Source organism: Manis pentadactyla, chromosome 7 (genome assembly GCF_030020395.1).
Source record: "Manis pentadactyla isolate mManPen7 chromosome 7, mManPen7.hap1, whole genome shotgun sequence".
Lineage (NCBI taxonomy): Eukaryota > Metazoa > Chordata > Mammalia > Pholidota > Manidae > Manis > Manis pentadactyla.
In genome coordinates this window covers 144675807-144687842 of record NC_080025.1, presented here as the reverse complement: position 1 = coordinate 144687842, position 12036 = coordinate 144675807, and the positions used below count along the sequence as shown (strand labels likewise).

Here is a 12036-nt window from a genome sequence, read left to right as displayed (position 1 = left end):
GGCTACAGCGGACTGCTGAGTTGGATACTATGAGAAACACAAATTTTAAATAGAGTGAAATACAGATAGTAAACTGTTTTTGTCAGTTTGCTTTCTCTGGCCAAATTATTATATGCTAACTACTGACATGGAGTTTCTTTTTTACTTTTAAGATAGTTACTTTCAATTTTAACATAAAAGCCAATGATGTGTACAACTTGTTTTTATTACATTTTGATTTGAGATCCCCACACATTTCTCTTTGCTTTTCAGGATTCCCGAGAAAGCTCCAGTAGAATGGAGAAGGACATTGTCTTTTGTAGTAATAACTGCTTCATTCTTTATTCATCAACTACACAAGCAAAAAACTCAGAAAGCAAGGTAAAATGAGGACAGCCTCCATCAGTAGCCTGTGACGAGTCACTTGGTGTTGTGGGGCTCATGTGGGGGAAGCTAAGCGGATGCTACTCAGGGTGACACAGGCTGAGCTGTGCTGCTGTTTCAAGTTGAAGAAGTTCAACTTACTTAACAAGAATGCGTAGACTTCAATTATATCTTAAAAGTTCAGAATTGAATAAAACAATAATGCTAAAATCTTTAATTTTGCTTATTTAATTACAAATATCTTAATTTAATTACAACTATAAAATAACAGCTTTTTAAAATCTCATTCCAATGGGAAAACCTGTTCACAAACACGGTTTCAGTCTATTAATGTATTTTGGGGAGAAAGTATTTTGCTCATGTGATGGTGGAAATGATGTACTTTACTTGGTTTTGTGTAATTTGTGCGTATTGAAGTGTACAGTGGATGTGGACAAAATATTTTTAATCGTTTGCATTGAAGGAAGCTTTTCCCCATGCAGTGCGGCTCCTGTTGTTCCTCCTCCCAGGTCATTACTCTGGTGTGTCTTGGAAAAATGGTCTGGAGCCTCTCTATTAGTCAGTGGGCCCAGTATAAGGAAATCAAAGCTATGTGCCAAACAGGTCTAGACTTCAAAGTACAACAGCCTGTATGAAAGGAGGAATTGTTGTTTCTTCACCAGATAATTTCTCAAGGTGGTGTGCAATTCCTGCCTGCTTCTGGATTTTATGTGAGGCGTGTCTTCTTCCCAACACCTCGTGGGGGTAGGAGGCGCATGAGAAGCGCGCGGGTTGGGGCTCTGGGCGGCTGGTGCCCCGTGCCTCTGGGGAGCTCCCACAGGCTGCTCTCGGCAGCTGCAGCAGGACTGAGCAGCCTCGGAGAGTGGACACGTGTGATGTGCTTGCTGACGGGGACTTCCTCCCCCTTTCACATTTATGCCAATTAATTAAGCCTAAATTAACAGGAGTTCCAGAGAGTGGGGATAGCTCATACACAGTGATGTTCCCAAGTTCTTACTTGGTTTAGCCAGGTACTCCACAGCGCTGATCTCCCTGCCCTTATTGTGGTAGAAAAAGGTGTGTCGCAGGAGGCTTAAGAGCAGGTTGCTCTCCAGAGCCCTGGCTCTGTGCAGAGGCCCCGGGGGCACCTGAGCACCGCTGTCCTGCTGTCAGGCGCCCTCCCGCCGGGCCCTGCACTGCTGCAGACATTTCAGCGTTTATCCTGCTGTGCGCAAGGCCTCCCCGCCCACTGCAGACCGCCTGCCCCTCAGGACACACACCTGCTGAACCTGGTGCTCAGCCTCGCTTGTTAGATTTGCGTTCAGGGCTTATGGATTGCTCTTCTGTGTGTTGCTTTTTATGCCCAGGAACCCATCCCTTCGTTGCCACAGTCACCTCTGAAAGAGCCCCCTTCCAGAGCGTCCCATCAGTACAGTAACAACGTCTCCCCTCTGGACGTGCATCGTCTCCCGCAGCTCCAGGAGAAAGCGTCTCCCCCAGCATCACCTCCCATCACTTTCCCTCCTGCTTTTGAAGCAGCCAAGGTAGAGGCCAAGCCAGATGAGCTCAAGGTCACAGTCAAGTTCAAGCCTCGGCCGAGAACTGTCCACGGTGGGTCTGAAGATTGTAGGCCAATTAATAAAAAGTGGAGAGGAATGAGGTGGAAGAAGTGGGGCATTCACATCATGATCCCCAAGGGCACGTTCAGACCACCTTGCGAGGATGAAATAGATGAGTTCCTGCAGACACTGGGCACCTGCCTCAAACCCGAGCCCGTGCCCAGGGACCACCGCAAGTGCTGCTTTTGCCACGAAGAAGGCGATGGGTTGACAGATGGGCCAGCGAGGCTGCTCAACCTTGACTTAGATCTGTGGGTCCACCTGAACTGTGCCCTGTGGTCCACAGAGGTCTATGAGACGCAGGCCGGTGCCTTAATAAACGTGGAGCTGGCGCTGAGGAGAGGCCTGCAAATGAAATGTGTCTTCTGCCACAAGATGGGTGCCACCAGCGGGTGCCACAGGTTTCGGTGCGCCAACGTTTATCACTTCACTTGCGCCATAAGAGCACAATGCATGTTTTTTAAGGATAAAACTATGCTTTGTCCCATGCACAAACCAAAGGGGATTCACGAGCAGGAATTGAGCTACTTTGCAGTCTTCAGGCGGGTCTACGTCCAGCGTGACGAGGTGCGGCAGATCGCCAGCATCGTGCAGCGGGGAGAGCGCGACCACACCTTCCGCGTCGGAAGCCTCATCTTCCACACGCTGGGCCAGCTGCTTCCCCAGCAGATGCAGGCGTTCCACTCCGCCAAGGCGCTCTTCCCGGTGGGCTACGAGGCCAGCCGGCTGTACTGGAGCACGCGCTATGCCAACAGGCGCTGCCGTTACCTGTGCTCTATCGAGGAGAAGGAAGGGCGCCCGGCGTTCCTGATCAGAATTGTGGAGCAGGGCCACGACGACCTGGTGCTAAGTGGCACGTCACCTAAAGGTGAGCCCCGCTGGCCGGGTGCCCCGTGGAGCTGGTCGCTCTCGTGGTGGGCCAGTGAGTTCCAGGTCACTGTTTCCATGGTTCGTCTCCTGCTTGTTTCATATTTTATAGCAACAGATATGAATTTTTCATTGACAGATGCAAATCTTGGCTGCTTGGTATTGTACCTGCTCTCTTTGCTCTACCGTTTTCTAAACACTTGCCAGTCTCACTGTAAATCAGAATATATATTTGAGTGTAGAGTTGTGTAAAAATAAGTAGAACAGCTTCTGGGCCAAGGTTGCCTGTCATTTACATGGGGGACCTTCATGGTGTTGGTTATAAGGCAGGAACCTTATTTAAAGCATATTGTATATGTTGTCTTACCTTGGGAGCATCAGCTACTAAACTAGAAATTAGACAACTTTGATCTTCAGGGTTAAGCCTAGATTGTCACTTTATTGATGTGGTAAGTGCTGGGAAACTGCTTTTTTTTTAATTTAGCAGTTAAAAAAAAATGTATAAAATGCTGTCAAGATAATCCCAATGAAAATTTCAGTTTTACACTTTAAATCTGAGCAGTAAGGAACATATCTACACATACTACTAATTGGACTGCTTATTTGAAAATATAGTATTTTGTTACATGGCAAGAACTACTTGCATGAATTTCAGTTATATTGAACTTTCTTCCCCACTTTTACCATTTAATACCCTTAAAGTAACGTATTCTTTTCCCCAGAATTTCACGAAGTCCTTCAAATAAACTGCCATTTGGTAGGCAGGTAATACCAGCCTTGTTAGCTCAGTGCCCACAGGCTTTACTGGGAAACCGGTGCGCCTCTGGGAGGCTGGTTGGTCCTTACTTTGCTCTTGTTTTATCCTCGTCCTGTTTCCCTCTCTAGGGAAGCAAGTGTGTCATAACATTTTTTTTTTCATATGTAGGTGTTTGGGATAAAATTTTGGAGCCTGTGGCATGTGTGAGAAAAAAATCTGAAATGCTCCAGCTTTTTCCTGCGTATTTAAAAGGAGAAGATCTGTTCGGCTTGACTGTGTCGGCGGTGGCGCGGATAGCGGAATCGGTGAGCGCCCGAGCCAGCCCGGGGCTGGGGCCGCCTCGCCGGGCACCTCGCGGCTCCTGGTGCGCCCGGGAGCACGCGCGGTGGCGCTCATGGTGCCTGGGGGCTTGTTCTCCTTAGCCTGCGGACCAGCTCCTGCCTCTTTCAAGGAAAACAAGGCATTCGTGATGCACCGGGCGGCCTCACTGAATGTTAATACTCGCCCAGGGAGGTAGTTCACCGGTTTCAGGTTCCCTCCAGGAGGGAAGCCCTGGCAGCGCCCTGTGCCCTGGCCGGGCTGGCTGGGGGGGCCGCCGCCCAGCCCCCTCCTCCGCCTCGGGTCGGTCACCAGAGGGCAGGTGGGTTCTAGGAGCGCTCGCAGCCGAGAGCCCTTTGTAATCCTTTAGGATCGCAAGCATTTTGCCCGTGAGTGCATAATCATGCCTTTGGAAAATTGCATGATTATAAGGCATTATTCTCAGGAATAAAAAAATCATTGATGGGTCTTCTTTGGAGAAACAAGAGGCCACCGCCAAAGCCCCTGAGTAGGACGCCCAACTACTCCTTCTGGCAGCGCCCCGCCTGAATGTGGGGAAATACGTTCCAGGAAAGACCTTTGACACGCAGAAGCCCTGAGATCCCCCCTGTGCCCCCCGGATGCGGCAGCGCCTCATGGTGCCACGTCAGGGTGAACGCAGGGGGAGGGGTCAGGAACGTGAACTGAACTTAAAGTCTAAAATTCCAGACAAAAAGAAAAGTTTGAATTCACCAGGTGACACTCAGTGCACGTTCTGTGTTTGGGACTGTTGGGGTGATGAGATCCTAAGAGGACAGAGGCCCCGCTGCGGGGCGTGAGGCCGCCCGTTTGGCGGGTCGGTGTTCTCGTCGGGGTCCTTGGCCGGGGTTTTCTAAGTTCTGCTCTGGAGCTGCGCCTGCGCAGTCACCCCGAACCAGGTCAGAGTGCAGGCTGAGCGTGGTGGTGACATCGTTCCAAAGACCATTTTGTAACCAGGGAAAGTGTTGCCAAGTTACTTCCATAGAACTTCCGGTCGGGCAGCCGCGGCCCGCCCAGGGCCCCCCGCGGCCCCGACCAGGTGGGCTGAGCGGCGCGCGTTGCCCCTTTTCAGCTGCCTGGGGTCGAGGCGTGCGAGCACTACACCTTCCGCTACGGCCGCAACCCGCTCATGGAGCTCCCTCTTGCCGTCAACCCCACGGGCTGTGCCCGCTCCGAGCCTAAGACGAGCGCCCACGGCAAGAGGTTCGTGTTAAGGTATTCTGTTTTAACTTCACACGGTACAGCCCGGCTTCTAGGCGTTCCGGTGGGTTTGCGCTTGGCTCGTCTGCCGCCCGAAACCCCGCTTCCTGGCCGTGTCTGCGCCCGGCCACCGGAGAACGCGCCGTGGGGCTCTGCTAGGCGGCTTCCGTGCATTTTCCTGCCAGCGGGAGTTTGGATGAGCCTGGCTTGGGGCACTGTTCAGGGAAATCTTCAGTTCTCCTTTTGTATTTCCCGCTGCCGTGCCGTCGTCTGCAGGCCTCACACGCTGAACAGCACCAGCACCTCCAAGTCCTTCCAGAGCACAGTCACCGGGGAGCTGAACGCGCCGTACAGCAAGCAGTTCGTCCACTCCAAGTCGTCGCAGTACCGGAAGATGAAGACGGAGTGGAAGTCCAATGTGTATCTAGCCCGCTCTCGGATTCAGGTGAGGAGACGCGCTGCGCCCCGGGAGAGGCAGCGGGCCGGGCAGGGGCCGTCATGGGGCCGCGGGAACAGGCACGTTTTTGAGACCCTGTGGGTCCTTGTCGGTCTCGGAGCCCGGCTGCCTTACTTCCCCAGGTGGGACCCACGTGTTTGCCTCCTGACGGGAGCTCGTGGGAAGCAGGTGGCTCTGGATGTGGCACAGGCTGGATCCCTGGACAATTAACTAGAGCGGTGTCAACCCCACGTGAAGGGAAAACTACCAGTGAAAATATTTGCAGAAGGTGCTCCAGTTTTGGAAGTTAGGTTTTGGAAGCCTTGTCATGAAAGCATTGCCTCCTTTCTGCTGGGTAGGTTGTGGGATGCTGTGTAGGTAAGGCCGTCTGCAGGCCACGCACGCGAGTTCACATCTATAGCCCCTCTCGCTGCACTACAGACCTAAAGAACTGGTGTCTGTTGGCATCTCCCATGGATGTCCCGAAGGAATTAAAAGCTGCTCACGCAGCCAGACTCCTCCCTTCAGTCTCGGTCTGCTCACCGTGAGGGGTGCCGCCGCCGTCTGGTTGTGCATGTTGTCCTCGGTGCGCTCAGATCCACTCCCGGCCCTGCCACCTGCTTCGATGTACCACCTCCCTGCCTGGCCCCTCACAGCCTGCCTTTCTCCTCCAAGAAGCCGGTGCCGTCTCTTCAAAATAGAAATCCGGCTATACTCGTTCGGACTGGTGCCCCTTCCTTGGACCCGTGCCTCTCCTCTGAAGATTTTAGGGTCCTCTTGTTATTTCTTGATGTTGGGACAGGAATGTGCCCGAGTGGGTCAGGGTCACTGTGCAGAGCTCTCCTTCCTGGATGGGGCCTGTCAGCCTGGGGCATTGTGGCCTGGGGCTGAGAAATGGTTCTGTAGTGATTCCTCGGCAATTCCTCTCTCTGCACCAATAGACGGACCCTGGACTCCAGAGATCTGGGGTCTCACTGTGTGAACACACGGATTAGCAGACTATCGCCTGGGGCCTTGCTGGACATGCAGGCTTGGGGTCCCCTGAGGTGGGGCCCCAGAAAACTTCTGGCTCACATTAGTCTCCCTTCCTTCCTCCTCGTCCTGGTCCCCTGGTCCTTGTGCTGAGGCTTCTCCTTTATCTGCTAACCTTTCGTGTTAAGAAAAATCTGCTAAGAAGCCCTGCCTGCTCTTGATCTTTTTATCTAATATCTTACTTTCACATTATGAATTCAAACCTTTATTTTCCTTCTGCTCTGCTGGCTTCCAGCGTGCAGCCCCGCCGTTCCTGGGGAAGCAGCGCCCTCTCTGCTCTGAGCGCTTCGTCCTGCCAGCTCAGCTGTCCTCCATCCCGCACATCCCCAGCTAGCTCCTTTCCTGGGCTTCACTGTTGGTTCCACTCCCTTACTGTCATTTTAATGGTTCCCTGACTCCCTGTGGTGTCTGTCATGTCTAACCTGAAGGCTTTCTGAAAGGTTTCCCCGTCCTGTCTTTTTTCTCCTCCGTTCTATACGCCCCGTGCACCTGCCTCCCAGGTAATCAGGGCAGCCGTCCAGGATGTGTCCTGTATCTTTTCCGTGGTGCAGTCTTGACAGTATATACATGTCTGTGCACATACGGAGAAGTGGAATCGTTTTGTGTACACTGAACCCAGAGAGTCCCCCGGAGAGCCGCTGAGGTGGCTGAGTGGCTGGGGGTCGCTCTCCTGATGGCTGTGGGGTGTCCTGTGATGCAGACAGACTGTCTGAAGCTGCTCCATGACCGGTGAGCATTTACTTAATTTTTTCCCAAAACAAGTGTCGCCATCATATCTCATCCAAATATCCCGTGTATCGAGAGCTGCCTTCCTGTGATGTACGCTCCCAAAAGGATTCTGTAGGGAGGTGCGTGTACTTTCCCTTCTCGTGGCCTCCGCGGATTCCTGAACAGGCTGCAATTCGCATGATTCCTCCTGTAGCTCACGGGCCTGCTTCTCTTGTTTTCCCATTTGTACTGTGGCCTCTTTCACATCTTGCCAGCCAGGAAGTGTAGTCAGATATCGTTTCCTTAATTGCAATTTCCAGCCGCTGGTGAGTGAGCAACTTTTCGTGTTGCCATTTGGACTTGCTCTTCCACGAAGTGCATATTCGTATCCTTTGTCCATTTTTCAGTTTGCAAGAACTCAGACTCTTAGATATTCCCTTTACAGAGCATCCGTTGTCTACTGGAAGGTATGAAATCTTTTCTCACAAACGTTTTAATTTTAAACGTTTAAATATAATCAATCATATGTAACTTTCTACACCTTCTAGTCTTGGTTAATACTGTAGACTGGGTGTGTACTCTGTTAGATTTTTTTATTTGAGAAATTTTTTGTTCAAAACAATTCTAGTTTCTTTGTTGAAGCACCACATTTATTAACCCATCCATATTAAACTGAATTTTAATACCACCACATGAGTGTACATTAAATTTTCATGTATGCGTGGATCTACTTGAAGTCTCTTGGTTTCCACAGTCATCATCTTTGTTCTTATTCCAGATTATATTGATCACTATACATACTGCTTTCCTGTGTTATGGTTCATTCACCTTTGAGTCCTGCCTGGAACTGAACAGATAAATTCTGTAAAATTTTTTAAAGATGATTCTATTCTCATAGCAGAATCCCTAACCTAGGCCTTTCATGCTGTGAGCTGCAGGGAGGTGCTTGAGGGGGTGGGATGTGACGGGGAGGGGAGGGAAGGGGGATCCCTCCGCCCCCATCTCCTCCACTGCTGCCTTCTGGTCAGTTTTGGTTGAGAAGACAGAAACTCAAATTGGGACAAGAAAATTCTATTTTTTCTCAGTATGTTATTTTTCCAGAATGTGTAAAGGGAGTGATGGTGAAAACTTAAAATGGTGCATATAGTATGTGACTCGGCCATTAGCATGGACAGTATGAGCTGCCAGATGAGAGAGATGCTTCCGTGTTTTAGCCAATTCTAATTCCTATACAATTCTTCAGCGACCTCAGAATTTTATAGTAGGGGGAAAAAACTGCCTTTCCCAAGAGCTGTATTTCTTCCCAGCTTTCCTGATAATTAGAGCAAAGTAACTTTGCCTGATTTCTCCTCTTTGCCCTGGCCTCCGGGAACTCACAGCCGAATCTGAAACCTGTTTTATAGTACTATTAGTAACCCCTTATAGTTAGCCCTACTTCTGTTTTATTACGTTTATTGTTAGTCACATTCTTTGAGAAACAGTGGGATCGGGCAGATCCCAGGAGCCGTTGGCCCGCCCAGTTGGCGGCGTCTCGGCGAGCTGCTACCTGGAAGGTGCGAGAGCCTGGCCATGTGGCCAGCATTCACCAGCGGGACTTTGTAAAGCTGTCCTGAGAATTTAGTGTAAAGAAGGCACAAAATAAGGTAGTGATGGCATAGCTTCAGTGGTCAGATTGTCTGGTCTTCACCTTCCAGATTAGCATGACAACAGAAGGTCATTCACGTTCAGGTGAAGCCTTCAGTGTGGCCCCGGGGTGACGCCTTTGTGAGGTCCGGGAGCTGACGCGGCTTTGTCGGTTTTGTTGACGGGAAGTAGGTGTACAGCAGTAACTGAACATTTATATGCGTTCTGAAACGGTCCCCGTCAATCTGACTACCATCTGTCGTCATACTAAGTAGTTACATATTACTGTTTGCTGTCCGTTGTTTCTATCTCGTTTTTTAACTGGAAGTTTGTACCTTTTGATCCCCTTCACCTGTTTTGCCTGTCTTCCTTCCTGCCACTTCCATAAACCACCAGATTGTTCTCTGTATCCATTAGTCTGTATATCTTTTATTTTGGTCTTGTTTTGTTTTTTAGATTCCACGCATAGAATCATATGGTGCTTGCCTTTCTCTGATTTAATTCACTCAGCATAATACCTTCCAGGGCCATCCATGTTGTCACAAATGACCAGGCTTCGTTTTGTTTTTTTTTAAGGCTGAGTAATATTCCATTGTATATATATAACCACGTCTTTATCCGTTCATCTACCGATAGACAGTGAGGTTGCTTCCATTATCTTGGCTATTGTAAGTAGTACTATGTTAAACATAGTGGTGTATATATTTTTTTGAATTAGTATTTTTGTTTTCTGCAGATAAATACCCAGGAGTGTGGATCATATGGTAGTTCTGTTTTTAAGAAAAGAGTCTGGTTTCATTCTTCGCATGTACCTGCCCAGTTTTCCCAGCACCATTTATTGAAGACCGTCTTTTCCCCATTATATATTCTTACTAACTTTTTCATAGGTTACTTGACGTTGTAACTGTGGGTTTGTTTCTGGACTCTGTTCTGTTCCGTTGGTCTGAAGTGTTCTTTGAGGTCTATTTGCCTATTTCTGTTTTCAGGGACTGGGCCTGTATGCTGCCAGGGACATTGAGAAGCACACCATGGTCATTGAATATATTGGGACTATCATTCGAAACGAAGTAGCAAACAGAAAAGAGAAACTTTACGAGTCTCAGGTGAGCAGCCAGTCATCTTACTTGTCCCTGTGTTGTCCAAACACCTGGAAGGCAGGGCCAGATTTGTTAGCTAATTTCAATTTTGAACAAAAGCCCTATCTGGATTTCCTGTATTTTCCTCGTTTTTTCCCCCCATCGGTCTTACCTTTTTCAGTTGGTGTTACTTGCGTGGATATAACTGCAGACCAGTGAGCCCGGCTTAACAAGGACCCTAACCACCCATTGTTTCCATTCATACCATGTGAATGCCAGCTGGCTGGTGGGGGTGATGCCACAGTGGGTGGCCAGGGCGCACGTCAGCTCACCCCCTGCACAGCTTCCTAATGTGCCTGTGGACACGGGAGCTTCTGACTTCTGTCTTTCAGAACCGTGGCGTGTACATGTTCCGCATGGATAACGACCACGTCATCGACGCGACGCTCACAGGAGGGCCTGCAAGGTGAGAGAAGGGGTCTTGCCAGGCAGGCTTTACTGCTGTAAGTGTCAGTGTGCTCACTGCAGCCTTTCAGTGATTAACAATTCGGGCAGATGTTTTGAAAATAATTTTTATTTAAAATTGTGTATTCTTGTCCTGTGAATGGGTAAGTAGTAATATAATCAGGAAAAAGCTTTCCCTATGAATTGAAAAGTTTTAAAGAGCTTCTGGAATGTGGCTTGCAGATACATCAACCACTCGTGTGCGCCTAATTGTGTGGCTGAAGTGGTGACCTTTGAGAGAGGACACAAAATCATCATCAGCTCCAGCCGGAGGATCCAGAAGGGAGAAGAGGTAAGAGTGCGGGGCCGGCCCGCTCGCCCCCCAGCCCCGCGCTGGCGGGTGGGGGACTCCCCCGGGCAGGGCGGTGTCCGCGTCCGCATCCCTGTCCCCGTCCCCGCGGCGCTGGTGTGGCGCCCTTCCCTGTGTCTCAGGCTCCTCGTACCCATGACCTCCCAGGTCACAGCTGGGCCCTGTCCTGCCCTCTGACTGTGCCTGAACACGGCCCGGCGACTGGAAGGTGTCCTGGGCTTTTGCCTCTTGTGTTCCTGGGGGCATCGTGTCTCGTGTCTCGTGTGGGGTCACTTTAAGGCTGTAGGTGGTGAGCTTTGGGAGCTATACTGTTCCAGATCACTTGCATTCACACTTAGAGGTGTTTTGATCAACAAGTGTGACAGGCCCACATTTCTAGGTGCCCAGGCGCCCTCGACCTGCACGTCAGACTTCTTGGGATGGTCCTGCTGCACAGTGTGGGTTTCTGTCGGCTGCCTATTCTGTTTTGGGGGATCAGGGGCCTGACAGTCTTCACTCTGTTGGGCTCCCCAAGCCCTGGGTGGCAGGAGCTCTGGAGCTGCACTTTCTGGCCATCTCTTTGGAATTCCCTTTTTTAAACTCATAACTGGCCCGCTGCACACCTGAGAGTAACTCGGGGAGTAAGTAGGGCAGGCGTGTAAGAGCTCCGGCCTGCGCGGGGCCCCCGGGGCTGCACGTGCTGCCCGGCCGGCGAGACCTGCGGGGCTCCAGGCCCTTCTGCCCTTTCCCGCCCGACTCTTCCTGAGTTGGTCACTCGGCCTGAACCTCATCTTACATGAAACAGAGAAAATACTTCCCCAGCAGTGTTCCCAGAGAACTCAGCAAATGGCCAGTAAGAGGCCGTACTGTCCTTACCAAAGGCTCCTTGGTCAGTACTGGTGTCTTCCTCCCGGTGTAGAAAGGAAGGCCTTCCGAACAGCGTCCTGGGACATGGGGGTCGGCGGGGCGTCGAGAGCCCTGGTCCTCCCCAGGGGTGGCGCCGGGTTTCCCAGGCGGGCTGGGTGGGGGACGCCCTGGGCACCGTGCAGACGCACCCACCTGGGCGGAGGCCAGTCTGAGAGGTCAGTGATAACCAGGCAGCCCCTTCGGGGAGGGATGTCTGCCAAGTGTACTTGAAGTGAGGAGGGATGGGGAAGCTGTTGCGGGCTCGTCGCCGCCAGACACGCTCGGCAGGCAGGGCCCCCGTTGTCCCGGCGGGCGGCCTGGGGAGGTGTGGCCGTGCCAGG

At 51.0% G+C, this 12036-nt stretch overlaps 1 protein-coding gene across 22 annotated transcripts in view; it reads left to right on the top strand.

Moving 5' to 3' along the window:
• Nucleotides 1-12036, top strand: part of KMT2C (lysine methyltransferase 2C) — a 295862-nt gene that overhangs the window by 281705 nt on the left and 2121 nt on the right. For 21 of the 22 annotated variants that reach the window (XM_036899485.2, XM_057504924.1, XM_036899506.2 and 18 more), the window contains 8 exons: nucleotides 253-360; nucleotides 1710-2829; nucleotides 3754-3890; nucleotides 4994-5136; nucleotides 5398-5566; nucleotides 9907-10023; nucleotides 10389-10462; nucleotides 10684-10792. In XM_036899485.2, coding sequence (XP_036755380.2) covers nucleotides 253-360; nucleotides 1710-2829; nucleotides 3754-3890; nucleotides 4994-5136; nucleotides 5398-5566; nucleotides 9907-10023; nucleotides 10389-10462; nucleotides 10684-10792 — 1977 coding nt within the window. The remainder of the gene's footprint in view (nucleotides 1-252; nucleotides 361-1709; nucleotides 2830-3753; nucleotides 3891-4993; nucleotides 5137-5397; nucleotides 5567-9906; nucleotides 10024-10388; nucleotides 10463-10683; nucleotides 10793-12036) is intronic. The other variant, XM_036899489.2, reaches the window with a different exon arrangement.